Source organism: Miniopterus schreibersii, assembly GCF_964146895.1.
Source record: "Miniopterus schreibersii genome assembly, chromosome: 13".
Taxonomy (NCBI): domain Eukaryota; kingdom Metazoa; phylum Chordata; class Mammalia; order Chiroptera; family Miniopteridae; genus Miniopterus; species Miniopterus schreibersii.
The window spans coordinates 34,274,069-34,301,063 of NC_138113.1; the positions used below are offsets into that span (position 1 = coordinate 34,274,069).

The following is a 26,995-nucleotide window of genomic DNA, read 5'->3' on the forward strand; positions in this document are numbered from 1 at the left end:
AATATCCAGACTCTGCTGACTATATCTGTACCTTATGCAATACATCTAGCAAGAGAAAGAACTGACTTTTGAGAAGAAAAGCTAATATATAATGTAATTATAATTAATTGTGCAAAAGGTGATAAAGAAAAAAATCTTTAAAAAGCAACCAAAGGAGGGATACAAGATGTACAGAGAAACAAAGATATGAATAATTGCAAACTTTGCTTCTGAAATTATGTAAGCCAGAAGACAACAGTAAGATGTTTTTTAAATGTTGAGAGATAGAAATGAATTAGCCTAACATTCTATATCTTTATAATTAAGAGTTGAAAATTCATGAAGAAACATAACAATCTAAAATGAACCTAATAACAGAGTTCTGAAATAATAAAGCAAAAAGTGATAGAATTAAAAGGAGAAAATGTCAGAATACTATCTGGAATAGCAGTCCACTTCAAATGATATGAGCTCCAATTTTAAGATGACTAGGTATATAATAAAGTAACATTTCTTTCCAGCAATTAATTACCTGGATAAAGTATAATATTTAAATAATTCACTATAAAAGTAATTCTTTTGAAGAAAACATACTTGTTACAAAAGTTCTAAGAGAAAAGTCATACTACTTGTTTTTTAGAGTGACAGACACACACATATGCACACTCACATATTGCCTGTGATTTTCAAAGTCCCACGAAAGGGAAGAAGTTAGCTTTAATAATTTCTAGCTCAGTATTATCACTTGAACATTCAACCTTTCCCAACTTTGTAGACTCTGTGAGAGCATTGTGGGGGCACTGCAGGTAGATGGAATACTATCAGCACCACTATGGGAAGGAGGGAGTGTGAGAAGAGCACATGTTGTGATTGGGGAGCTACACTAGCGCAGCCAAGCTGAGGAGATGAAGCTGAGAGGCAGACAAGGGCTTATCAAACACTGATGGACTTGAGGCTGGAGAATCCATGACCCAAATCTGCACTGTTAGATTAGCTGAGGGATGGGATGGGAAGATTGGTAGGTAGAAAATTACAGATAGCCACTGCCTGGTCATGGGAAAACAGGAAACAAGTAGATTAAGGTAATGACAGCAAGGTTGAATAGAATGAGATGCTTTTGACAGCATTTAGAAGGCAGAATTGATAAAATTTGGTCACTGATTTGATATGGCATTAAGGGTGAGAGAGGATTCCAGGATGACTTCCGACTTGAGATTCCAACTGAATAACTGTACCATCTACAGAAATGGAGAATACAGGAGAAGTAGGTTTTGGGGAGACAGATGATGACTTCATGTCTGTCCATAATGAGTCTGAAGCACTTGTGTACATCCAAGGGGAAGTATCCATAAAGCCAGGTGAGTATGTGAATGCAGAGTCAGATGTGGTCTGAACTGAAGTCAGAGATGGGATAGTGAAATTAAAAATAAACTCTCAATCTATATAAAATGGGAGAGCTAAAAATGGAACCTTAGAGAGCTTCAACATTTTCATGAGTAGACAGAAAAAGGGCATAAAAAAGTGATGAAAAATTGCCTCTGGGATCATAAAAAGCAAGTGTGATAAGAGTTCAATGACAGTGGCAGTAATCATCAACCATCAAATGCTGAGAAATTATCAAGTAACTAAAATAAATACGTGTATCAACTAAGCAGTCATTGGTAACTTCTCCGAGCGCAGTTGCAGGAGACCGAAGCCAGAAGCCAGACTCTGGTGCTGTAAAGAGTGAATAGGAAGTGAAGCAGCAGAGGAAGTCATTGCTCGCTAATATCTCAATGAGTTGACTATGAAAGGAAAGCAAACACTTATTCGATTAATAACAGAGGGGAAACAATTTTAAGGAAGAGATGTGTTTGTTTTCTGGTATGGTTTGGGCCTATATCTACTGATGCAGCAAGATTTGTGGGGGGAATGTGTAGGGTCACAAAGGTGTCAAAGGGAATGTTGCGGGATCCAGAGTGGAAGTAGTGGGAGAACTAGTCCAGTACAAGAAGGGCTCCTCTTCCATTGAACTGAGAAGGAAAGATTTATGCAAATGTAGATAAGTGGTTGGGTGGGTGGTGAGAAGCAGATAAACTTAATGAAGAGCCAATTAAAAGGTGAAATTCTCTGTGAGTTTAAAGAGAGCAGTAAAGGTTGGAAAAGGTACTGATAATGGAAAAGCTTTAATATCTCAGTAGTATAATTAGGGACTCCTTTTTTAAAAATTAATCTCAGTCTATGTATGTGGAAATAGGGGATAGTGATAGTTAGGTAAAGAAATTCTGGTTACATATTGCTTCGTATAAAATAGTACACTTCTTGGCCATGTGGAAGGATGACACTTCTAGCTCCCTCCTAAAAAAGACGTGTTCTTTGGATTCTAGTAACAGTAGTGATGGCCTTTAAATCCTCAAAGCATTTGACTGACGATTGTAAAGGATTTAGAATGGAAGCTCTAGCCTTGGAACAGTTTTTCCTTCAACATTACACTCTTACCTATTCTAAGTGTCAAACTCCAAAAATCTTAGCATGCTGGCACCAGCCACTGCCACGTTTACATATGACAGCATTCTATTTTAAACTATGATCTATCTCAGCTTCTTAAATTGTAAGCTACACCTTTCATGTCACATTTTCCAAAGGCTTGCATAACAAGCATATGAAAAAAACTCATAAATGCTCCCCAGTAGGAAAACTGCACATGTAAATACCTGTTTATATATGCAGTAACTTGAATTATACATGAAAATTCCACATGGATGCCCAGAATTGGCACTGTGTTAATTCAAGAAGTATATTAAAATTTTTGGATGTATTTAGTAGCAGATCCTAAGAAAAATCTGTCATTTAAACAGGATTTTCTTAAAAAAATAAAAAATTTAAAAAAGATCTGTTAGTTGGAATCTGTTTCAAGGAATCTACTCTTCGTAGGGAAACAAATAATAATCTGTAATAAAATAAACATTAGGATTTTATAAAATCCAAGGAAACTCCATATTTAGATATTTTATAGAGCCTGTAAGACTGTAAATTTTCCCTATTCTATAAAATGTAAGAGTCATACTGAAAATAAAATTTAAATGATAAATGTCAGTTGCAAAAGTTATCACCTTTTCATTTGAATGCTTGACTTCTATTGGATAACTCTCTTCCAAGAGACCTTCTTGGGAAAAAGAGGTGACAGCCAACTCATTGCTTAATTGATTTAGGAACAGTGCCCAGGGAGACAGTCCAATTAAGTTTACAAGCTGGCAATTAGCAGGAAGCCCTCTAAATCCCTACACTGAGAGCCTGTTTACTTTAGTAAGAAGGCAAATGTGCTAGAGATAGGAAGAGAAAGCTGTGCTTTTTGCAAAGCTGTTTTGAGTAGGACCACAAGGGAAGGCTGAAGAAGAGCTAGGTATATGTGGGCAGACAGCCTTCTGTTTGACAGGTAACTGGGTAATTTATAAGGTGTGTGTGTGTGTGTGTGTGTTTTAACAGACATACAAAACATCTAACATCTACTTTAATGAGTGTTGTATATGGAGACATACAACTGTTACTGCAGTGGGGCAAAGTAGAACTGGATTATCTCATAATCAATGAGATTCCAAATATTTTTTCTTGGACAATATTGACTTTATGAATAGATTTAGTTGCATTTTTATTATGTGAGAGAGAAAAACAGAGCCCTCACATTATAGCCATATCTTTCAGGTTAATCAAGTCACTTTCACTAGATTTATTTCCTGTGTTCAATTTCAGAGGCAAACATCCATAAAAAACAAAAGTAAACTGAGAGTTTCTCAATAAACACTACAATGTCTTTAAAACTTAATTTTGTACCACAGAGCCAAATCCTGTAAAGGGTTTTAAAATGTATTTACTTTTCTAAGTTTTCAAGTAGCAATAATGTGCATTAATTAAAATCTGTTTTTTCAAACCTAAGTGAGGTTCTCTCAAGAATTTTAAATTATACAAAACTACCTAAAGAATATCATATACTACAGAGCATAGCTGGTAATGCAAAACTACAAAAGGCAAACAGAATAATAAAATTTTGTTTTAAAGTTTCCTGGTTGAAATGGGCTATATGAATACATAATTTTCATAATATTGATAAATCCTTTTGAACTTTTTAGTTAAAAGGGTAACAAAAAAGTTACACAGATATCTTTACCAAATGCTAATTAAACGTTTGCTTTCCCATCTTTTAAAACACTTGCTTTACACAATTCCAATCTGGGAAGCAATGGACACCTATAATCTAAAATAATTTTAATAGAAAAAGTATTACAGTCCTACACAGAATTTTTTAATGGACATATTAAGTGCTTTTAAAATAGTCACATACTGCCCTGGCAGGGTAGCTCAGCTGGTTAGAGCACTGTCCCGATACACCAAGGGTTCAGTCAGGTTCCATCTCAGTCAGGGCACATACAAGAATCAATGATACATATATATATGCAACAACAAACTGATGTTTCTTTCTCTCTTTCTCTCTCCCCTCCCCTTCCTCTCTCTCTAAAATAAATCAATAATTTTTTTAAATGCTAAAAAAATATTCACATATCCATTTCTTAAGGAATTTTTTGGTAGATAGTTCATTTTATAAAGTATCAAATGTGAAAGTTCAGGCTTTTTATTCATTACAATGGATACTTAGTGCATTTCTGAATTCTTCAATATCTTTACCTAATGATATTGAAAATGTTTCTTGACATTTAGAAAATCATCCACAAGGTATTCTTAAGGAAACTATATGAAATGTTTGAAAGGCAAGCATATTTATGGGATGACAAAAAGAAAATCTACATTCCAATAATAGTTTGTCCTAACTATAATATCACCATCATAAACACTTTGACTTACTTGCCAATCTCCTTGACTTACCAAATTTAAACCAAAGTACACCCAAAGGTCCTCTGTCGAACCTGAGGAAGAGGAGGTCATAGATGCCCCCCGTTTCAGGCTTCTGAGAAACAACCTGTGGAGCTACCCACTGCATTTGAGCAAGACTGCTGGAAACATCAAAAAATTTATTGAACTGCAGAGTCTCCCTGGGTGAGTAGTCTTCAGCCAAGAGCTGGATGTTAATAGGGGAGAGAGCCATATCAAAAATTTGCAGCTCTCCTTGGTTGCTGCCAACTAGCAGAATGGTGCCACTTGGGTGGCAGCTTATTAATGAAGGCAAAAGTTCAGCCTGGGCTAAGAGAGTCACTCCACGGTGAGTTTCATAAAGAATTACTGAAGAATCTTCACAGCCCAGGATCAGTTTGTCTTCAGTAACATTCCTGCAGCAGCTAATGGCCTTGGATCTTAGAGGTATTCTGGTGACTGAGACACATAGGATTTTGTTGCGAACACATTCATAGATGCAGCTGTCAGCCATGGGCTCTTTGTCTGCACTGAATGAGTGCTCCACTGTCAACACCTGGTAAGTCTGTTTGGTGCCAAAACGAACATCCAGTGGATCCCATTCTGTGCGGACAGAACTCAGAACCTGCAAAAAATGTATCATGTTCACATATAAGTTGGGTTTTCTTCAGCTGTCACACACAGACCTATATATTAATCCAGCATCCTACTGAAGAACATCAATTATCACCTTAAACATTAGCAATGTCTGTGTGTGTGTGTAATCACATAGAACACATATGTAAATATATATAGCATATACATAGCACAGCTGCAGAAATGGAAAGATTTTAACTTGACCACTTTTTTTTTTTAAATAGATTTCAGAGAGAGGAAGAGAGGGAGAGAGAGATAGAAACATCAGTGATGAGAGAGAATCATCGATTGGCTTCCCCCTGCATCCCCCACACCAGGGATCGAGCCTGCAACCCTGGCATGTGCCCTTACTGGGAACTGAACTGTGACTGCCTGGTCCATAGGTCAACGCTCAACCACTGAGCCAGCACCGGCTGGGGCTTGACCAGTTTCTTTTAGAAAGTCTGTAAATAACTAAAAGACAAACAGGTCCCCTTTTAGTAAAATAATAGCAGAATATCTAAAACTGGTAGAAGTTCAATTTTGGGGTTTTTTTCCTTTTTAGTTTTTTCTTCTTTTTTTTAATAGCCTTTTATTTTTATTGTTCAAAACAGAACTTGAAAGAATTAAGCTCATCTCCTTCCTACCCACTATCCTTCCCACCCACTATCCTTCCCAATTCTGAAATTACTGGTAAATTTTTTATCAGGGATATATTTCTAATTACTATTACAGACTAGGCAAAGGGAAAAACTTTACACCCTTATTAGCAGTCTCATAGAAATATTTTACTATCAGAAAAGATATGAAGGGTAAAGTAAACAAATGGCCAATAGGAAAAATAATAATGTATTAGTTTTAAAATAAAAAAATTAAAACCTGATAAGTAATATGAATTATCAATACTTGTTAAGTAAAATTTAAAAACCATCTTTGATGTGGAAAGGAAAGGCTACAAGAAACACTAGGAGAAGAATAAAAGATAACACAGGCCCTTCAGTATATTCATATGCAAATGTGGGAGACCAAGAACTTGAAGAGCAGTACTAAAGTGGGTTAAATACTTTCTAACGCTGTCAAAACCTTTAAAATCAGATGCAGAACTATTAAAATGCACACTTCTACATCTATGAGAAAATCTCATGTAACTATAAAGACACACACATGCATGTAAAATCTGATAAAATCCAACTAAGGCTGTATCTGAGTTAATAGTATTGTACGAGGTCATTTTCCTGGATTTGACAATGTACTATGCTGATGCATATAGTATTTGCCCCAAATACTATCACTGGGGCAAACCGAGGAAAAAGTACAGGAAGGAAATTCACTTTTAGCAATTCAGCAATTATCTTAGCAGTTTCTTGAGAGTAAAATGATTTCAAAATTAAAAGATTTTTTGGTTTGTTTTAAAGCACATGTATAGTGCTGGCTTTTGGAAGTGGAGGGGGGGGTTGGTGTGAATTTTTCTTAAAAAATCCATTGTAAACATCACCACCAAACGCATCTTCCTAAAATTAAATGTGTTTGCTTCCACTCCCCCATTCAAACCCTTCACTGGTTACCCATGGACTACTGAATTAATTTTTTATTCCCCTTCCTGGAATGCAAAAGCCCACAGGACCCATAACTAACCTCCTTCCCGCCCTCACACTCTTTCCCTGTTTTTCTTTTTGTCTAATAAATATTTGAGTACGAGTTATGTGTCAGGCACTGGTCCTAGGTCCGGGGGAGGCAACAGTGAGCTCTCACCTCAGGGAACACACACTCCAATGGCTAAAGACAGGCAACAATTCACAAGCAAACGTCTTTAGCAATCCTACGATCCTACGTGCACACTTCCTAAGCTCTATGGAGAAGGAAGCACAGCGAGAAAATGAGGAGCAGCAGGAGTGGGGAGGGGAGCTCATACAGAGAAGGCAGGACAGGCCTTTCTGATAAAGGTGACCAGGAAGCGAAAGGTGAGCCATGCAGCCTTTTGGGAGAAGAGAGCCGCGGCGGAAAGGAAACAAATACCCGGAGGCGGGGCTCTTGGCCTGATGGGGAACGTGAGGCTGACCTGGCTGGAGAAGAGGGAGCCAGGAAGAAAGCGGTGGGGATCGGGAGGGAAACAGATTCTGTAGTCGCTTCCAGGCTACTTTGTAGGGACTGTGGCTTTTCCTCTGAGATGAGAAGTCAAAAGCACAGGAGGGACAGGATCTGACTTGCAAATTCTAGTGTTAACTCCCACAGTTTCCCCTCATTATTCTACTCTGAGTTCAAACTAAAACATGCCCTGCATTTTCCCAGCTCTGTAACTTGTGAAATTAATTAAACAAGGAGGCCCAAAGACTGATGTGGCTCTAATGGCATGGTGGCCTACATAAGCAAACCAAAATCTAAGCTTGTAAATGCCTCAAAGCTAAAAATCAAAATGTGAAGGATAACCAATCAGGTTTTAAAGCTATGGTCAGTCAAATAATTTCCTTTCTTTGCTTCTGCACTATCTCTATATAAATCTTACCCCTGGCTCCTGTCTGTGGAGTGCTCCTAGCCACTTTGAGAATCAATTTTTGCTCAAATAAGCTCTTAAAATTTTTACTATGTTTCAGTTTGTTTTTTAACAACTTTACTCAGTGTCCTTTGCCTGAAATCCACACTCTTCACCCAGAGGCTCAGTTTTTCCTTCCAAACACACTCACCATTTTAGAACAAAACCAGAGGCTATCCCAGTTTCTGGATTCCTTCCAGCAAGGCAGCATCCTTCTTTCCTTGGATCTCACCTCCATATCCCCTTCCCCACCCCAACTTGGCCAGTGACTCTCTGGTGACATAAGGTTTTAATTTACTTCTAATGTTTGGTCATATGTCCTCATTTTTACTGTAAGCTTAAATGTATTTCACACTTTTTTTTTTTTGGTATCCATGTAGCAGCTAGCCAGAAGCTATGCTGGTGGTAGGTATGCGATAAACTTTTTAAAACTATGAATTAAAAAAAACACCACTATAATGCTGGTTAAAATACACTTCCAGAAAGCTTAAAGTTTTATAAAAGGAGCTTCAGGGCAGAAAACTAAGAAGCCAGGTGACTTTGAGTAGGGTCTGTACTCATACAGACAGACTAAAAGGAGGGGCCCAGCTAGATGGCAGTCTTGGCACAGAACAAGTTAGGCTCAAGGTCCAGGAAAAAGGACCCCAAGTGGCTATTATTGTTTTTCCTGAAGAGAAAGCCCTGGATTCTTTGGCCAAGAGAGCAGATAAAAAGAATGAGAGATACTGTGCCTAAATAAAACCCAAATTTGGTAATTTAGAATTCATGGCTGACACTATATACAGGGTTTGGCAAAAGTCAGTTTACAGTTGTAACAGAAGTGATACAATAAATAAATAATACAAGAAAAAACTTCCGTGTACTCACAACTGTAAACCTACTTTTGCCCACCATAACAAAAAAATAATGAGCAATAAGTATGTAGTGACAGAAAATCTGCACAGGGAAATGCTCATAAATGATTTGACTGACACAGCATAGAACCTTAGTGCAAAAGTTTAGGTCAATCAAAAATACTGAAATGATACTTGGATGTTACCAACATGATATTGTCAACTGAAAGAAAAGTAGACTGGGCTTCCAAAAAGAATTAGAAGATAGTCTGCATATAAGTAAGAGAGAAAAAGACAATCACTAGTAAAAATGGGCTCAGCTGAAATATATCAATGTGAAGCAGAGAAAGAAAATTCAGTCTTTCCAATTTTCTAGGAAAATGCTAATGTGATGGACCAAGATTATGAAAAAGAAGTGTTACACCTACATTTTCAGCAGCCTTGTTTTAAAAGTTATTAAAATGGAAAAAATGTGGTAATACATTTTCTAGAGATGTTCTGTTAGCAGGTCATTTGCAAATAAGCTGAAAACACCAAATACAAATTATGTAGTTAATGCAAAATACCAAAAAAGAACACAGACTTTTAAAAATCCAAACTTGCACAGACTAAGACATCTCTCATCTTGTATTTGTGCAACCACAAATACACTCAAAATTAATTTAGACTGAACTATTAGTGGCGAGATGATCAGTCCAAGATATAATGTGAAGATAAAGAAATGAAAAAAATGGTGTGTAGTGAAGGGAGAAACGATAAGTGACAATGCCCTGAAGAAAAACCACAAAGGAGAGAGAAGAATCCAAAAAGAAAGGACTGATATCCATACAACCTAGCAAGAGTAATTTGAAGTCTACTCCTATCTTCCATGAGGCATGCTCATATGTTATCCTCTACAAACATCGTGGTCAAGAATTCCCTTTTCTCATTCAAAGTTCTTGGTCTGTCTTCTCTCTTTTTCTCTCTCTTCCTTATTTTTTATTGAGGTATAACTGACATATAACATTATATTAGTTTCAGGTGTAGAACATAATTATATGATATTTGCTTACACTGCAAAATGATCACCTCAATAAATCTAGTCAACATCAATCACCATACATAGTTATAAAATTTTTTCTTGTGATGAGCACATTTAAGATTTACTCTCTTAGCAACTTTGAGTTCTGGATCTGAATCCTATCTTCAGGCACTCCGCAGATTTAATAAATTCTCAAGTCTAATAACTCTTTAAACAGTCTTAAAATATATGCCAGAAGTTTCAGTAATTGGTCATTAGAATTCAAATGGGAATGGCTGTGATAAAAAAAAGTAAAAAGTTCTAACAAAGGCATAGTGAATAGACGAACAGTGAGAAGGAAGAAGAGTTGTAGATAATTAAGGGATGAAAAATAAAGACTTTTATAATGTGTAATGACCTGCTGAAAGTCTGAAAATCTGAAGGAAAAGGTCCCTGCTTTAATTTTAAGGTAACAGAAAGGTACAAGGAAGAAAAGTACAATTTTTCTTAGTATAGGGGACTCACACCTTCAATCATATTAGCTGTTTCGAAGTTGCTCTCCGTAGTGATTTACTAATTCACTTCCAATAAGCAGTGAGAGTTCCCTATTGTTTCACATCTTTACTTATCCAAATATGTCAACTAAAAACAAAATAGTAATAGTTGTTTTCAAATGTATATATTTCTTACTTTTAATAGCTTTCAATGAAATCTAATGTTTGAATACAGGGTAAATATATAAATGACTTCTAAGCTTAGAAAAACAGACATATCTAGTAGGAAGTATAAATATTCCCTCATCCATGATTTTTGTATGTGAAAGTTATCAACTTATATGTTGCTATTAATAAAATCCTCTAATCCACAGAAATATTTATTATAAGTCAACATAATATATAAAAAAGTAATTTTGTGAAAGCAAAGAGAAATGTATCAATGGAAAATAATAGAGAACTCAGAAATAGACCCACAGATCACATCAGTTGGCTATATTTCACAAACGAGTAATGCTGACTCAATGGAGAAAGAATAGTCTCTTCAGCAAACAGCACTAGAACAACTGGACATCTACATGCAAAAACATAATGTAAACATAGGCCTTTAACCTTTCACAAAAAGTTGGTTCAAACTAGAAGTGTTTGTCATGACCACAAATATGTTCCGGCATAGTATTGGTGGTTCTATAGTTTTGAATCTCTCTGAATCCCCACATGAAAGAGACAGTTCAACTAGATAGCAAAACCACAAACCCATAGGCAACTAATGAGGATTAAGAGAGAGCACTGTATGTAATGACTATATGCTCCAATAATGTAAATAAACTACAACTATTTAAAAATGGAAGGGGAGAAATGAAAAAAACATAGGCAAAAGTTTTTGAATGTTCTCAGTAATTTATATTAGTAGTGGCAATATTATGATCATTATGAGACTGTTAGGTATGGACTGTGGGATAAAGTAAACAAGTAATTATGAGATATTATAATTCAACCCGTGTCCCTGCACTAGGATTTTTGGCATGGAAGAGAGGAGATACAGATGTATAGAAGAGGTTAAATTAGAAATCCTGTAATCCTGAATTTGAATTACAAGTATTAACATGAACTCACTCTAAATACAAATATGTATAAAATCTCTAGTTCTTTCTACTAAAGAAACCTAGAAACAATGACCAACCTAATAACAACAATACAATATCCTTAGCTCCCAAATTTAGGCTTAAAATACCATTTTCCATGGAAAGAAACTAGAGCTTAGAAGAAAACATAGCCAGTAAAATCGCTGACATTTCTCTTAGCAATATTTTTTCCGACATATCTCCTCGGGCAAGGGGAAAAAAATAAACAAATGGGACATCAAATTAAAAAGTTTTTACACAACAAAGGAAACCATCAACAAGACAAAAAGACAACCTACTGAATGGAAGAAGATATCTGCTAATGATACATCCAATAAGGGATTAATATCCAAAATTTATAAGAAACTCATACATCTCAACACCAAAAAAACCCCAAAAAACAACTCCCAAAACAAAAAAACAATCCAATTAAGTAATGGGCAAGGAAGCAAGGGAACTGAATAAACACCTCTCTAACAAGGACATACAGATGTCCAATAGACATATGAAAGGATGCTCAGTGTCACTAATCATCAGAGAGATGCAAATTAAACCACAATGAGATCTCACCTCACACCTGTCAGAATGGCTGTCATCAATAAATGAACAAACAGGTATTGGCGAGGATGTGGAGAAAGGGGAAGCCTGGTACACTGCCGGTGGGAATGCAGACTGGTACAGCCACTGTGGAAAACAGTATGGAGCTTCCTCAAAAAATTAAAAATGGAAATGCCTTATGACCCAGAAATTCCACTTCTCACTATATATCCAGAGAAACCCAAAATACTAATTAGAATTTATACACCCCTGTGTTCACTGCCTCTTTACAATAACCAAGATATGGAAGCAACTCGAATGTTCATCAATAGATAAGTGGATAAAAAACCTGTGGTACATCTATACAATGGAGTATTACTCGGCCATAAAAAAGAATGAAATCTTAACATTTGTGAAAGCACGGATGGACTTAGAGGGTATTATGCTAAGTGAAATAAGTCAGTCAGAAAAAGACATTGTTTATGATTTCACTTATATGTGGAATCTAAAGAGCAAAATAAACGAATAAATAAAACAGCAACAGACTCATAGATACAGAAAACAAACTGATAGTTGTCACAGGTGAGAGGGTTAGGGGGATGGGTAAAAAAAGTGAAGGGATTAAGAAGTATACAAATTGGTAGTCACAAAATAGTCCCGGGGGTGTGAAGTACAGCATAGGGAATACAGTCAATAATATTGTAATAACTATGTATGGTGCCAGGTGGGTACTTGAAATATCAAGGGGACCACTTTGTAAAGTCTAACCACGCTGTATACCTGAAACCAATACAAAATAATATTGAATATAAACTGTAATTGAAAAATTAAATTTAAAAAAAGAAACTAGAGCTTTTTGAAGAAATGGCTATTTTCAGGTCTGGGGCAGGAAATGTACAAGATGAGCATGGAACATATTGTCATACCAGGTGGCAGGGAAGCTACCCAAGAACACTAAAGTCATGACAAAGGGAGGAGCCACTTTGAAGAGGCTTCCACTGGCCAAAGATAAGATAATCTGAGTTTCCAAAAAGATAACAATTATAATTTATGAAAACTTTTAAGTCAAATATGTTTAAATCCATGAATTCATAATGTTATTTAAAAAAACAAAAACCTAATTGGTTACCTTCAGGGAGTGATAGGGAACCAATTCATTACTTTGAAAACTGGTAAAGAAAAGAAACAATTACCTTGATTATATGAATTCAACCAATGGGAAAACAAATAGGAGATTAGTACAACTGTCTTTTTATAAAAGCATCCCAATTAGTAAATGAAAAAATAATAAAATTAGAGTATCACCATTTTGCAACACTAATGACTTAATGGACCTAGGCATTGAGCATCATAGATGCTAACATCAAAAAAAGAAAACCAAAAGAGAGAGAGCTTGATATGTGCTTTCTGATAGGAGAATGCACCATCCTATAATCTTGTGAAAACTGACCATTAACATGTAGAATTTTAAAAAGACAGAGAAACATGTTGAACCACACCATAATTATGTAAACAATGAAATTCAGGGTAGGACACTACAGTTTCGACAGATAAATTTTAAGAGAAAGAAAAAAATGGAGGGGGAACTTGTAGATTAAAAGAGATTTAAGAGATGCATTAAGTGACACATTTAAGTGTTTTAAGTAGATAATATTAAACTAAATTTTTTGGGATGCATATTTAAGTAATAAAAACTATATGGGTTTACAAGAAAGTAATTAAAAGTCATGAGAGAGGTTACTTTTGGGGACTGGGAAGAAGTTGAGGTCATGACAGAGTACGTGGAAGTATGTCTGGGTGCCTGACCAAGTTCTATTTCTTGACCTAAGTGTGGTTCCAGGAGTGCTTCCTTTATATTAGCTTATTCAAATATACATTTATTTTGTGTGTTTTATAATAAAGAGATTTTAGTAAAACAAAAACATCATCCCTAAAATAGAAAATCTTTGTTATTAGGTTGAAAGCTAATGCAGTACAGATATTTCTTTGGAAAACATGTTTCTTAAGTATTTTGGCTTTTAAGTTAGATGCACTTACAATGCTTTCTTACTGCTTCTTTTATCAAATCATACTGTATTTAAAGTTAGTCACATTTTTACTTTCCCATCAGTTGATGCTCCTCTGCATCACTGAAAAAATAATTATTAACTATTGTAAGGTTATATTTCCCTAGCCCTGACAACAGGTTTTAAGGTTTTACAGCTCGGTTTATGTGTTTTTTATTAATCTGGTAAACAAATTCAGGTGACATTTTCTGAGTAAGGGATCTTGAAATGAACACCATACTCAGAAAGCACTACCAAATCCACATGGCTGACAAGTTAAAATATTTCTTCAAATATAAAGGTAAGGGAAGAATAAATTGTGTCGTCATCACATTTTTGACAGTGAATGAATTAAATAGTTCTAGGATAATGGCAGTAACTTTCTAAAAAGAAGTATAAAGAGTATGTGAAATTTAAATAAAAATACTACCATGTTATATATGATAATCTACACATACACTATTAAAAACTATTTTTAAATTAATTTACTGATAAAATTTTTCTTTTTCTGAACACTATATCTATTGTGTATTTTTCGAAAGGAAATTTTTTCCCTACACTACATAACTTTCTGCTTTATGCTTCTAATTAAGATATGTACTGTTGTTTAGAGCTCTGTAGTGTGAAATTAGACAAGCAGTTTTTTAATATCCATAAAATAAATAAAAAAATGTTCCTGCTCTGACAGACAGATAATTCAGTCACAGAGAGCTTATTTCTGTTTCCTTTGTTTTCTTTTTTTTTAACTGCTTGGTAAGCCAATTTTCTACTTAGAATCTACTGTTAAAACTCTCATTTGGTTCAGTATGTGGGCTTTATCCTTTCCATGGTCTGTTATGCAAAAAAGATGGCTTTAATTTTTTTTTTACTATGCTGCAAAGCAGTGGTTCTCAATTTGGATGCACATGTGAATCACCTAGGGAACCTGTAAAAGAATACTGATGCCTCCTCCCCTTCTAGAGATTCTGCGACTGGTCTGGGTGGGCCCCTTTGTAAAAGCTCTGCAGGTGATTGTAATGTGTTGCCAAGGCAAGGAACCACTACTCTAGAATCCTGCCAGTGTCCAAAATAAAAGCTTATAATCTTTTCTGATTGAACTTGGATGGGAAATGCTTTTTAAAAATTCTATAGTTTAATAGATGCAAAGATTAAATTTCTTCTCTCTGAGGTTGCTACTTTTCTAGTTTGAATTTTAGGGTGTAAGAGTATATTGTATCTTTTATTCTAATATTAGTTCAAGAAGTTTATTGGTCACTAGTGAAAAAAATTTAAAGACATATGCCTGAATATTACTTTTACAGGGGTTGTGGTTTTAGTTCATGATATGCAAAAAACATGTGCTACAATTCATAAAGATTATGTCTTCACACGCAAAAAAAGAAACAACTGTTTCCCTAAACATTTCTTCCAAAAGATCTTCACCTTTTGCATATAAAAGTTCACAGGAGGTTTGGAAAAAGAAATCTTTCCAAATCTTTCCTACAGTTTAATTTTGATAGAATGACTGAAGGGGCCAAATCCAACACAGCTACTTGCCAAAAGGATGAATTATATATCTTCATATATTAGGACTGAAAAAGGGGACATTTAACTATGCAATCAGTGGTGAATAATTAAAAATCATGTGTATCATATACAATTTTATTAAAAATCTATTCAAATACTTAAATAAAATGGATAAGTTTCCAGAAATACAAATTATGGAAGATAATGCAAGGAAAACATAGAATTATTGATAGAAAAAACAGCCCTTGAAAAGTAGAACCAGTATGAAAAAAATCTACCTTCTTTGAAAGACACCACACTCGGGCAGCTTTATAAGTGAGTTTTACCAACATTCAAGCATCAGATAATTCCCTTTATTGCTTCAGAAAAAAGGGGAAAAAGAAAAAAAAAAAAAGCTAGCCAAATCACTCCCTAGGGTTAGCACAACCTTGATATGAAACTTAGTAAAAGAAAGTAAAAGTGTGCACCAATCTCATATTTGAGCAAACTGTAAAGCCTCTTTAAAGTTCCCTCCTTACTATCTAAGTAGAGTCAATCATTCCCCACTGGCTCCTACTGTGGCTTACACATACTGTATCCACAGCACCATATAATACCTTAGTGCACTCAGACACACTTTCGTATTTGTCTTTCATTGGTAGACACTAAGATCCCTGCAGGCAGGGATAGTTGTGCATTCCTATCCTGTGGCATGAAATATAGTGCTTACTCCACAGTCATGTTCAGTAGTTTCTGAATGATGTAGAAAGAGAAAGAGAAGGGCTTTTCAGGTAGAAACAGCAGTAATGCGTATGGGCAGGAGGTGGGAAGTAATGAGACAGTGAGTAAATCATTTGGCTAGAACACAGGTTTGTATAAGGATATAACACTGAAAAGGCAAGTAGGGGCCAGTCAGGGTGGGCTTTTAAGTGCTGAGGCTAAGTTTAGTTTCAGTATCTATTGAAGGCATCCAAGCAGGCAGTGGCTAAATCAGAGGTGTGCTGCAGAATCCAGATGAGCACTGCAGAATCCAGGTGACCTATCTAGTTTAAATGCATTGTTTAAAAAATTAGAAAAATAAAGTCAGAGAGAGTAGGTGATCCACCTAATGCCAAAGAACACTGAATTTGCTAAAAGCAGGCAGAAGCTTAGAGGGACTAAACATGGCTAAGGCCACACATTTAGTATATTGTCCAACCAAGAGGCAAACCCAAGTCTGTCCAACTCCAAAGTCCATGATCTAGATGACACCAAGAGACGAGGTATGTAAACCATATGCACACCCTTTCAGAGCAGTCCTAATTTCATGTAATACACTCATTTTAAATAAAGGTAATTCGTGTAATGCATAACTAAAGGCTGATTTAATTATTTTTACTTTTATTATGAAATAGAACATTTAATAGAATTATAACTATCTTCATTACATTGTCATTTTAATGAAGTATTTTACTCAATTAGCTTCAAGACCCAAGATCAAGAAAATGGTGGGTATGAACAGGAAGTAAATTGGAACAAAACATTTCCTTAAGCCTAACAAAACCCATGCCTAGAGCATTACAAGTGGTGTTAGTTACTACAACAGAACTGGTAAAGTTCCCAGAAAAAGGTAAGTTATTAATTAATTAATCAAAAAGGACTTTTCAGTCTTAAAGACAAACTGAAAGTTTATAAAATCAGAAGAGGTAGGTAGTGATAGAGAAAACCTGGACTTGTTCATTACATTTCATAATATGACTTCTGAGGAATACTTTAAAGTATAAAAGATAATAGACTTAGAGACAATATAAGAACACACTATTTCACCAAGGCAAAAACTTTAAAAAAATGGGGGATGCATTTTTTTTAAGTTATAAAAAAGTGAAAAAGAATTTCATACTCAAATTACTGGTACAAGCTGAAAATACCCACAGGTTCACGATAATGAAAGGTGATAGGACCACTGTCAGGCACTGTCCTCGCCTCTGGGAATAACCCTTTGGTGCTCCTGTCGGAGGCAGGATACTAGACTGAGAGACCACTGCTGCACAGCCCTCCGTACAAATTCTTGGCCCAGTCTTGGTGTGGCACCACAGGGTTGCACACAAAATGGGCATTTAACTGTTTGCTGATTGAAGTTTAAAGAAGGTGACTGATAACATAGCTTTGACAGAAATCATGAAATCGTGAGCAAACTGTAATGACAGTACTAATAACAAGAACCATAATAGTGATCAGTGATAAAGAGTTTACTATACGTAGGTGTTGCTCTAAACTCAAGTCTTAACTCTATTTTTAAATTAACAAAACCATAGCACATAGACCTTAGTGACTTGCTCAAGGACAGAGAGCTAGGTAGTGGCAGAGCTAGGAACTGAACCCAGAAGCCTTGCTCTAATCGCTGCTATTTGGGCCAGCCTTGAAACTGTCTATGTAACTTCTAGATATGATACTTGGAAGAATCCCATTTCATAAATTACAGGTTTAAAAAAGCATTTGCATTTATTTCAGAACAGAAAAAAAAAGAATGATCCTATTTTATTTGCTTTTCAATAAAAAATATATATATATTTTTTTATTTTAGATTTACCTCCAGTCTTCCTTGAGCATAACCCAGGAGCAGCAGATTGGCCCTGTCCTTCTCTGAAGAGATGGGGGCCCATGGCCAAACATCATCACTGACCAATGGCCACCAGCAAACAACTGTATCCTGAGCACAATTGATGGCTAGATGACGCTCTGTTGTCCTGTTTACTGGGCCAGGTATTTCATAATAGGAAATCTAATGGTTTAAAAAAAAATATACAGGACTCATTTTTTAATGCAAAATCCTCAAAGTATTATAAAAGTTAAAGCATCTGTAAATGGAGATAAATGCAAGTAAATATGCATGTTAAACATGTGCTTAAGGAGGTGTCAGAATTTACCAAATTCTTTTGACACATTTGAAAAAGACATATGTTCAAAATTCTTTCCATTTTTAGCAGAGGAAAGAAAAAGGAAAAATGTGAGTTGGGGAGGAACTGGCTGTAGCAACCCCAATCAATACCAAAATGTACAGTCATGGTTGCTTGACAGCATCGACCTACACAGAGGATTTGAGACCAGCTATATTAAATGACAAGTTCAGTACTGCTGACCAAGAGCATCTGAATACTGTTTGAGACATAACACGTTAACAATGACTGACAACAATAAAAGGAAAAGCAACTCGAGGCAAATATCACTTTAAGGAATATACGAGACATATACACATACATTCTGAATAAAAGGATAAGCCACAGCATCATATGTAAAAGTTTATGCAGCTTCTGAGAATTATGTTTCTCTTTCTTAGGAAGAATTTGTAGAATTTATTATTCAAACTATGTTATTTTGGAACATGGTTATTTGAAAACATAAGCACGGCACCATCTGGGTGACACATGCCAAGGAAATATAGATTGCACCGTATTTCTGCTTAAGGAATTAATGGAAGGTTGATAGCTTGGAAGAAAAAAAAAAACTATCTTGCCATTGCTGGTCAGCAATAATCGAACCACTTTCTGGGGATTAAGCGCATGGCTAAGCCTACTGGACCAGACACTAGCAAAGGGCAGGGGGTCTTCTTATCAGAGAAATGCTTCTGGAGCCAGTCTCACTACATGACAGATTGCTTTCATATTCCTGTCTGCAAGGCAACAAAGGATGGCAGTAATGCGATAATGCCAGAGTGCAATGGGTGTTAAGAACCCGTTGCATTTATGTATTGTATTTAGTAAATAATCAGGCTCATCCAAATTGTGATCTCACCACTCAACCAAGGCCATTAAAATCAAGGTTAATGCTTTAATAATCCTCCGCTATTTTTTTTAAATATGGTCAAAAGGAACCCTTTTCTATTTGCATGGCCATAATATTATTGACCTCTTCATCCTCTGAATGCACATCAAAAGGAACTGAAATCAAAGTAATTACCAGTGTTGTTCTCTCATGGTAAACATTTAACTCCTTGCACTGTCCCTTTACTGTTAAATAAATTGAATTGGATTTTTAAAATGCAGACAGGAAAACTTGTTAAAGGTCAATAGTTTAAGGATATTTACCCTGCAATTTTCTTTACCAAAATTATTTCAATCTGAAAGAATTAAATCATGGTACAGCTGTAAAGAAAAGCAAAATTATAATACTCTACACTGTTTCCTTGTTTTCAAATCCAAATGGGCACTGACAGACAACAGAGATGTACTTTACGCTTTGAAGTGCAAATTCTTATATTTAAGCTTTCAATGCCATCAGTTATCTTCTTGAGAGAAATACCACAATGGAATTACTAAGTCCTTGAAAATACACATATTATTTTGATGTCCTTACTTGCCATGTAAATATATTACTTAAAATTTTCTACATGAGGAAATAGAGTTAAAACAAGGGACTGGCACTTTTAGTTCTCACATGACGCAAATCATGTATGTTATCTGAAACTTCATGTTTGAATGGCTTCGTATTCTATCACGATGGTATACAGGTCAAGTAAAATAAAGAAGTCTCTTAAAATATCCTTCCAATGGACAAATGGCAGTTTTTACTAATTTATTAAACACCTATATTTAAATACTGAAACAGAATATGAAACCATCGATGGGCTTTCCAAAAGGATTACTTCTCTAACTATAGAAATGATGTGGAGTGCCCATGTCCTAATTTCCCAAATCCAAAGGCAGGAAGGATAAACAAATAATTCCCTTACTTAAGGTACAAGGGCCCACATACCAGGTCTATTTTCCACATCTTTTCATAAGAGAAGATGACACCCTGACAGTTTCTCTCTGCTCTCATTAATGGATAGCCACTATTCTTTGGCTGAGAAGACTTCATTAAGCTATCCATCAAACCTAAGATGGAGAAGCTAGTCATACAAAATTTTAGATGACAGCATTAGAAACACAACAGTTTGTGTTAATGCACGTTGGTACATTCTGAAGAACAGTACTGGTGAATAAACACCATTTCAAGTAAATCTACAGTTAGCTATTCTGGAAAATAACATCCTATTAAAAATGTTAATACCAATTTTTTGACTAACCAAAATATAATACGTGAGTACCACTGATTTCCAGCTAAAGAAAATCAGTATTACATAAAGTGTTATAGAAGCTCCACAAAGCTGGTAAACAGAACCAAATTGTATTTTATTACCACAATGAAAAACTTATTTATATTTTATCTTGTATTAAAAATCTTTTTTTATAAGAATAGATGTTTCTACTAAATCAAATTAGATCCTCCCTCACACCACTACCACCTCAATCACAATAAGAAATAATCGCAAAGGGCAAAAGGTCAGGTTAATTACTTTTTCAAAAACACACAGTTTTAAGCCACAAGCTGATTTCTAAAAATCTTTGCCTTTGCTATATACTCTGAGTATGGCATAAGTGTGCATCTTTTTTAAGGAAGTGGTATATCAGCTCTGTTACCAGTGAACAGTGAACTGTCTCAAATCCACGTCACAGAGGCTGGATCAATCTTGCAAACACAAGTCACTGCTAAAAAGAGGCCTTGAACTGAAACAGCCTGGAAAATGTATTAGATACTCATCCTAGCAGAGAGTATGCCTTCCAAGCAGTTTAAAATGTAATGTGGAAAAACTTAAACACATCATTTAAAATAAAAATCCTGCCTTAACAGATGTGAAGTCCTTGATACAAGGAAACAAACTACCTCGAGTTAGTGAAGGGAGAGACCAACATGTTCGAAGATTTCTTTTTGCATTTTCTCCAGTTATAGTTGGAGGGGAGAATCTTCCCACTCCTTGTTTATTACACTTTTCTATTTACCTTTGAAAGTGCTTTCTTCCTTCTTTCTTTTCTTGTGAAATAGAAGCCAGAGTAGCTATCCTAGCCTAGAAAAATAATATGGTCTCTTAGGGAAAAATAAGAATGGTATATACACTGCCACTAGCAACAAAACCATTTTCAAATGTGTGAGTTGCCTCTCTTATCTGTCTTTTACCTCCGTAAGTACTATATAAATTGCTCCGAACATGCCATTGTTAGACCTCCTATAATGAGAGTAAAAGAAAATTTAGATGGCCACTGTTTCTAGTGAATCAAGCTTAATCCTATAATAACTCTGAAATCCAAAAATATTCAAGAATAATGAGCATAATATCAACTCGTGATACTCTAGAATACCTTAATCATTCATAATTTGGCTATTTAAGTTGAAATCCCTACCTTATAATCCAAAGCTGAGAGTTTTTCCAATCTTTTGTTTACATCAGGAGAACCCATCTTCTTGGTAAACTGAATAAAACATAGTTTGTTTTGTGCCAAAAATGATAAGATGATAAAGCTGTCTGTGAGAAGAGCTTAAAAAAAAAGAGACAAATTTGATAATACCATCGAATAATAAGTTAGAATAAAATAACAATGAAACAGATCTTTTTTCCACTGAAATATTATAAAAGGCTATTTTTAGAAGATAAATGTTAACTAAAATAACTAAAGTCTCCTAAATATCATTATGACATCTTACAAGGATATTAAAGATATTGGAAATAAATGATAATCAATCAAATCACGCATGGATTTGATACTTTTCCTTTTTTTCTGAGACCATTTCAATATACTCTGATGTTTGGGGACAACCACCAAATAAGATGTAGCTGGAACTAGGGCTAGAAAAGGATAAGATACAGACCGTTTCATACCCAAATGGAAGGATTAAAACATGTACTTTTATTTATCCTTAGCCTTTAATCCTATGTTTATATGATATAAACCATCTGAGAATAAATTGGATTTATTAAGGAATACAGATCAGTGTTCCCCACCAATCTAATTTTTTTTTTTTAAAATTTTCATCAATGAACCTTCTTCTTGAGAGTATACAAGCTAAATGAAATAAAGCACATTATTTCTAATGTGTGCATTAAACAAAGTAATATTTAATAAGGAAGATTAGCAAAAACATTTCTACAGCTTTGTTTCTAAAGCATACAAGTAGGTAGATACTTTTTATGGGTTACAGAAAGGGCTATTAATGCTACATAAAATTACTGATAAAAAATAATTGAGAAATGTTTTATGTTGTTCCTAGCATAAAGAAATGATTGAATGTTTTATATATTTTTCTTTACTTCTACACCCCTCATTGTGCAAACAGTGACCAACGGTGGATCTACACAATTACAGGAGAATCTGGAGAACTGCCAAGAAATCACATTGTTATCACAGTCTCATGAGAGTGTATTATTTGGGTTATAAATAAAAGAAACAAGTGAAAGAAGATATCTCAGAGACACGAATAGTGTTGGAAGTCTCCTTTTAATTCTTATAGAGGTGCATCAGTATGATACAATCATCACAGTCCTGATTTTATTTGCAGTGTCAACGAAGGGGTCAGTTATGAGACGTGACAATGAAACCTCTTCCGTCGCACCATATTCCGATAAGGAAGAGGAGATGGCACACCTGCAATCCTGCCTCCCACTTACTATGATCAGTAATGCTGCTAATTATAGTCCCCCTGCAGGCTGCTTTCCTTTAAGATGATGGAACTGAGTCTGACTTATTCAGAGGTAGCTAGTGAGAGCGCACAGCAGATGGACGGTTTCTGTATTCTCACCTCTGTCTCTTCCATTAGACCACACTTCCCTTTGATTATTCAGTTTAAGATACTGACAGTTTGCAGTCTCTAATGAAAATACAATGTTTCTTAGACCTTTTACTGTGAATAAAAGAACATAATCTTAAAACTTCAGGAGTCAGCATAGTAGAGTGTAAAGAAAATGAGTTCTGCAGCTAGAACCTGAGTTCTCAGCTTAGTCATTTTCGAGCTGTTCCTTACTATCTCATTTGTGGACATGTTCCTTAGTATCTCAGCTTAAATTTCCTTATCTACAAAGTGAAAATAATTATACCTTATAACAGGTTGTTTTTGAATTAAATAAAATGGGGAGGTTGGCAAAGCATAGAGCCTCTTAGGGCTCAATAAATGTCAATATCCTACTTTTCAAATATCTGGCTTAAAATATTTTTCTTATGTGCTTTGTAGCAATTATATACTATTGTGGTATCACTTAATAGGATCCAGATTTATCTGGTATATTTGACATAGATTTTTGATATTTAGAAATATTTCCCAATTACTATGTTGTATACCTGAAACTAATATAATATATGTCAATTCTAATTTAAAAAAGAAAGAAATATTGTCCAGACTCTCTCAAGTTAATATTCATACACTTTGGTAACAAAGAATCTTCCTAAGAGGCAAAGCAAAAAAATTTTTTTTTTTTTACTGGGGGCTATGTTGACACATTTGGGTTATTTATTCAAAATTCATTTGAAAATGAAAAATATTTGAAATGTCAACAATAGGGGGCTAATTTTGAAAGAACACACTAGAAAAACCCATTTTGAAAATACAGTCACATTTTTTTAAAGAGTGAAAAATATTCAGAATATGAACTTAATACTCAACAAAAACTTTGAAATTAAATATTAGTCAAAACTTGTATTGGTCCCATGGGTTGTAACTATGCTATTACACACAATTACTTGTGTTTGCAAGTCCCCAGTGGTAATAATTAGTCTACCTGTTGACACACTATTTCTCCTGTCCCACTGTTAATGTAGGCAATTGATTTGCACATGGGGATAATTACCATCACTGATGGTGTCTGAGATGAGCTTCCCCACCAAGCTTCTGTCAATCACCACTTTCTCCAGCTGCGGCCCAGAAAGGCTTAGGGACACCAGCACACCTGAACCAAAAAGGAGCTAAAACCAGGTAAAGGAGGAAGGGGAAGACATACCGAGGATTAGAATCTTCTAAAAATCTCTCTCTAAACGTGTAATTTATACAGATATTTACATGTGCATCTACACCATGAAACTATAAAAGTTTTTCTTTATAAAAAAACAATCAATGACAGATATAGGTAGTTAAATGATGCAACACAATAGGTGCACTGATTAAAGCTATATGCAAAAACCGAGTTTAGTCCACGTTTATTAGAAGTCTAATCTTCTAAGTACTTAGAAGGTACTATGCAGAAATAACTGCTTTGCATTGCATTCAGAAATTAGTATGTTCTATTAAAATATTTTGAAAGATTACTATTTATATCAAAATTAAAAGATTTCTTGAGGTTTGAATGGCCATTGCTACGCATGATAGAAAAGATGCCACCATGACAATATAATTAGTGAATGTTAATGTTTTATTTGGAATTTAAACCCCATTTTTACAAATAAAGATCCTGTCTGTATAAAATATTAAAATACATTAAATCAAGGCAATCAAAGTAAAGTGTTAAATTTTAAAATTCATACATTAATAACATACCAGGAACAATTTCTCAGGGAAGAGATAAAGAAATGCAACAAAGTACCCAGGCTTTATCAATATCAGTGCTCACCCAACCACCCAACAAAAGTGGATTTAATATCACCATTATGATTTTATGCTGCTCTTTTCCATTTGTGGCAGCATAATTCATTCATCTCCAAATGTTTAAAACTTCTGAAGGACTATGCATATGCGTATGCTTGTTATCTATGAGATTATGAAATATCAACATTGGAAGAAATTGTTTCACCTTCAAGGCAACAGACTCAAAGCAGATGAATCATGAAATAGCATATGGCATAAGAGGGAAAAAACCAATTGTCAGTAAACTTACCATGAACATGCTAGCCAAACCCAAAGACAACTACGATTTTAAACAAAATGGGAATTCCCCACCTACCTAGGCATCATGTCCCAGCTAGAGGATGATTCTGTGTCAAGACATATTGGGGCACGTGTGCAAGGCGAACAGCATGAGGGACCAGGGTCATATGAAAAAAAACCACTACTCCCCCACTACCTAACAGATTTCAGGCACATGAATCAGAAAATAAACTGAACGGTCCTTTGTACTTAACTGTTAGACTCCTTGTCCTACTTACCAGAAAGCTTTCTTTTAAGTCTTGTGAACAACATGACTTAATGGACTGTCCATTTCATATTAATGCCCCTAAAGGGGATACAAGGGAGTAGGACTTAATCATGTTTGTTGGTTTCAGAGAAAGCACATCTGTTCCTAGAATTTCAAATTACTTTTGCCACTGAATTACATCCAGCCCTGTAATATACCTTGATGGGAAACGTCGGTATTTCCATTTGGGGGAATTCCCCCATAAGAACATAGCATGTGGTCTTCACTCCCTAAATTCTCACTTCTCAGGAAGGCAATTTTAGGGTCATCTTTCATATCTAGTTCTTCCCATTGTAACAGCTTTTTCCTCGCTTCCCAATTTATTCAAAACATCTCAAAAATAAATAGAAAAAGACAGATTTTAATTTATTAAACTTTATACCTATACCCTTCAGCATCTCTTTTCTTAATTAGCCAGAGACTACTAGCTCCTTATGAATACTGGCTAGGCCATTTTTATCTTTTTATCTTCAGTGTCTAGAACAACGCTAGGCACATAGTAGATGCTAACTTAATGTTTAGAGACATAATTATAATGAGCTCATTATAGGAGCAGATAATTCATAGTTAGAAGGAAACCTAGTTTAATTTTCCATTTCCACATGACATGGAAGTTCCTTCTGCAGCATCCCTTCAAGAATCCTTCAAGCACCACCCCATGCTTGAATACTGCCAAGGGACCAGGAGCTCATTACCTTACAGAAAAGCTATTCCACCATTAGACAGTTCTAATCAATTTAAAAATCATTTGTTCACTTGTTTCATTCAACAAAAACAATGTTGATTATATGTCACCCACTAAACTAAATCTAGTGGCTCTAAAGTGAATCAAATATATTCCTTAAAATAGGTTAAATGTAGGTTATTAGAGAGAGAGAGATACAAGTAAATAAGTATAATAAATGCATTACTGGTCCTATTATCATAGAGTACATACTGGGTAAAATAGGGGACTAAGAAAAAGGTAGTGACATTTGAGGTGAAGACTAATACTGCCTTTTTAGAATGCCTACAGTAGCCCCAGTTTTTCTTCAATAGCACTTTTTAAAATATTAAAATAACACAGTGATTAAAAACATGGACTCTAAAATCAGAATGAAATTAGCACTGGCTTTGCCTCTTACTACCTTTGTGACGTTGAGGGAGTTACTCGACTTCTCTGTAATTTCATTTTCTCATTTGAAAACAGATAGGATAGTACCTGCTTCATAGGATAGGATTAAATAAATTTTTTTTACAAGCATTATTTGGAATAATGCCCGGCACATAGTAAATGTTTGCAATTACTATTCTTATTACTACTATTCAACCACTACTCACATAATGTAATCTCACTATATTGTTTGACATCTCCGAACACATTCTTATGTCTTTTTAAAAACCTTGTGCCCACATGGGACTCAGTATTAGACATAAGACACTAGACTCCAGGTGAGTTATAACCAGTATAATCTTTTGTTTTCTCTCCCATTTGCTATTATTTCACAAGGATGTTGTCTCCAAGATATGTGCAAGTTTCTTCAAAACTTTGGAATTTAATTTGTTCAAGTCTCAAATTTCTT

General features: G+C 35.1%; 1 protein-coding gene across 3 annotated transcripts in view; it reads right to left on the bottom strand.

Annotated features, from left to right (window-relative positions):
* The window catches only part of WDPCP (WD repeat containing planar cell polarity effector), a 271,886-nt gene that overhangs the window by 102,402 nt on the left and 142,489 nt on the right, over positions 1-26,995 (bottom strand). For all 3 annotated transcript variants that reach the window (XM_081157181.1, XM_081157180.1, XM_081157182.1), the window contains exons 7-10: positions 24,117-24,231; positions 21,682-21,815; positions 18,054-18,245; positions 4,837-5,446 (exon numbers count right to left, since the gene is read on the bottom strand). In XM_081157181.1, the coding sequence (XP_081013307.1) occupies positions 4,837-5,446; positions 18,054-18,245; positions 21,682-21,815; positions 24,117-24,231 (1,051 nt within the window). The remainder of the gene's footprint in view (positions 1-4,836; positions 5,447-18,053; positions 18,246-21,681; positions 21,816-24,116; positions 24,232-26,995) is intronic.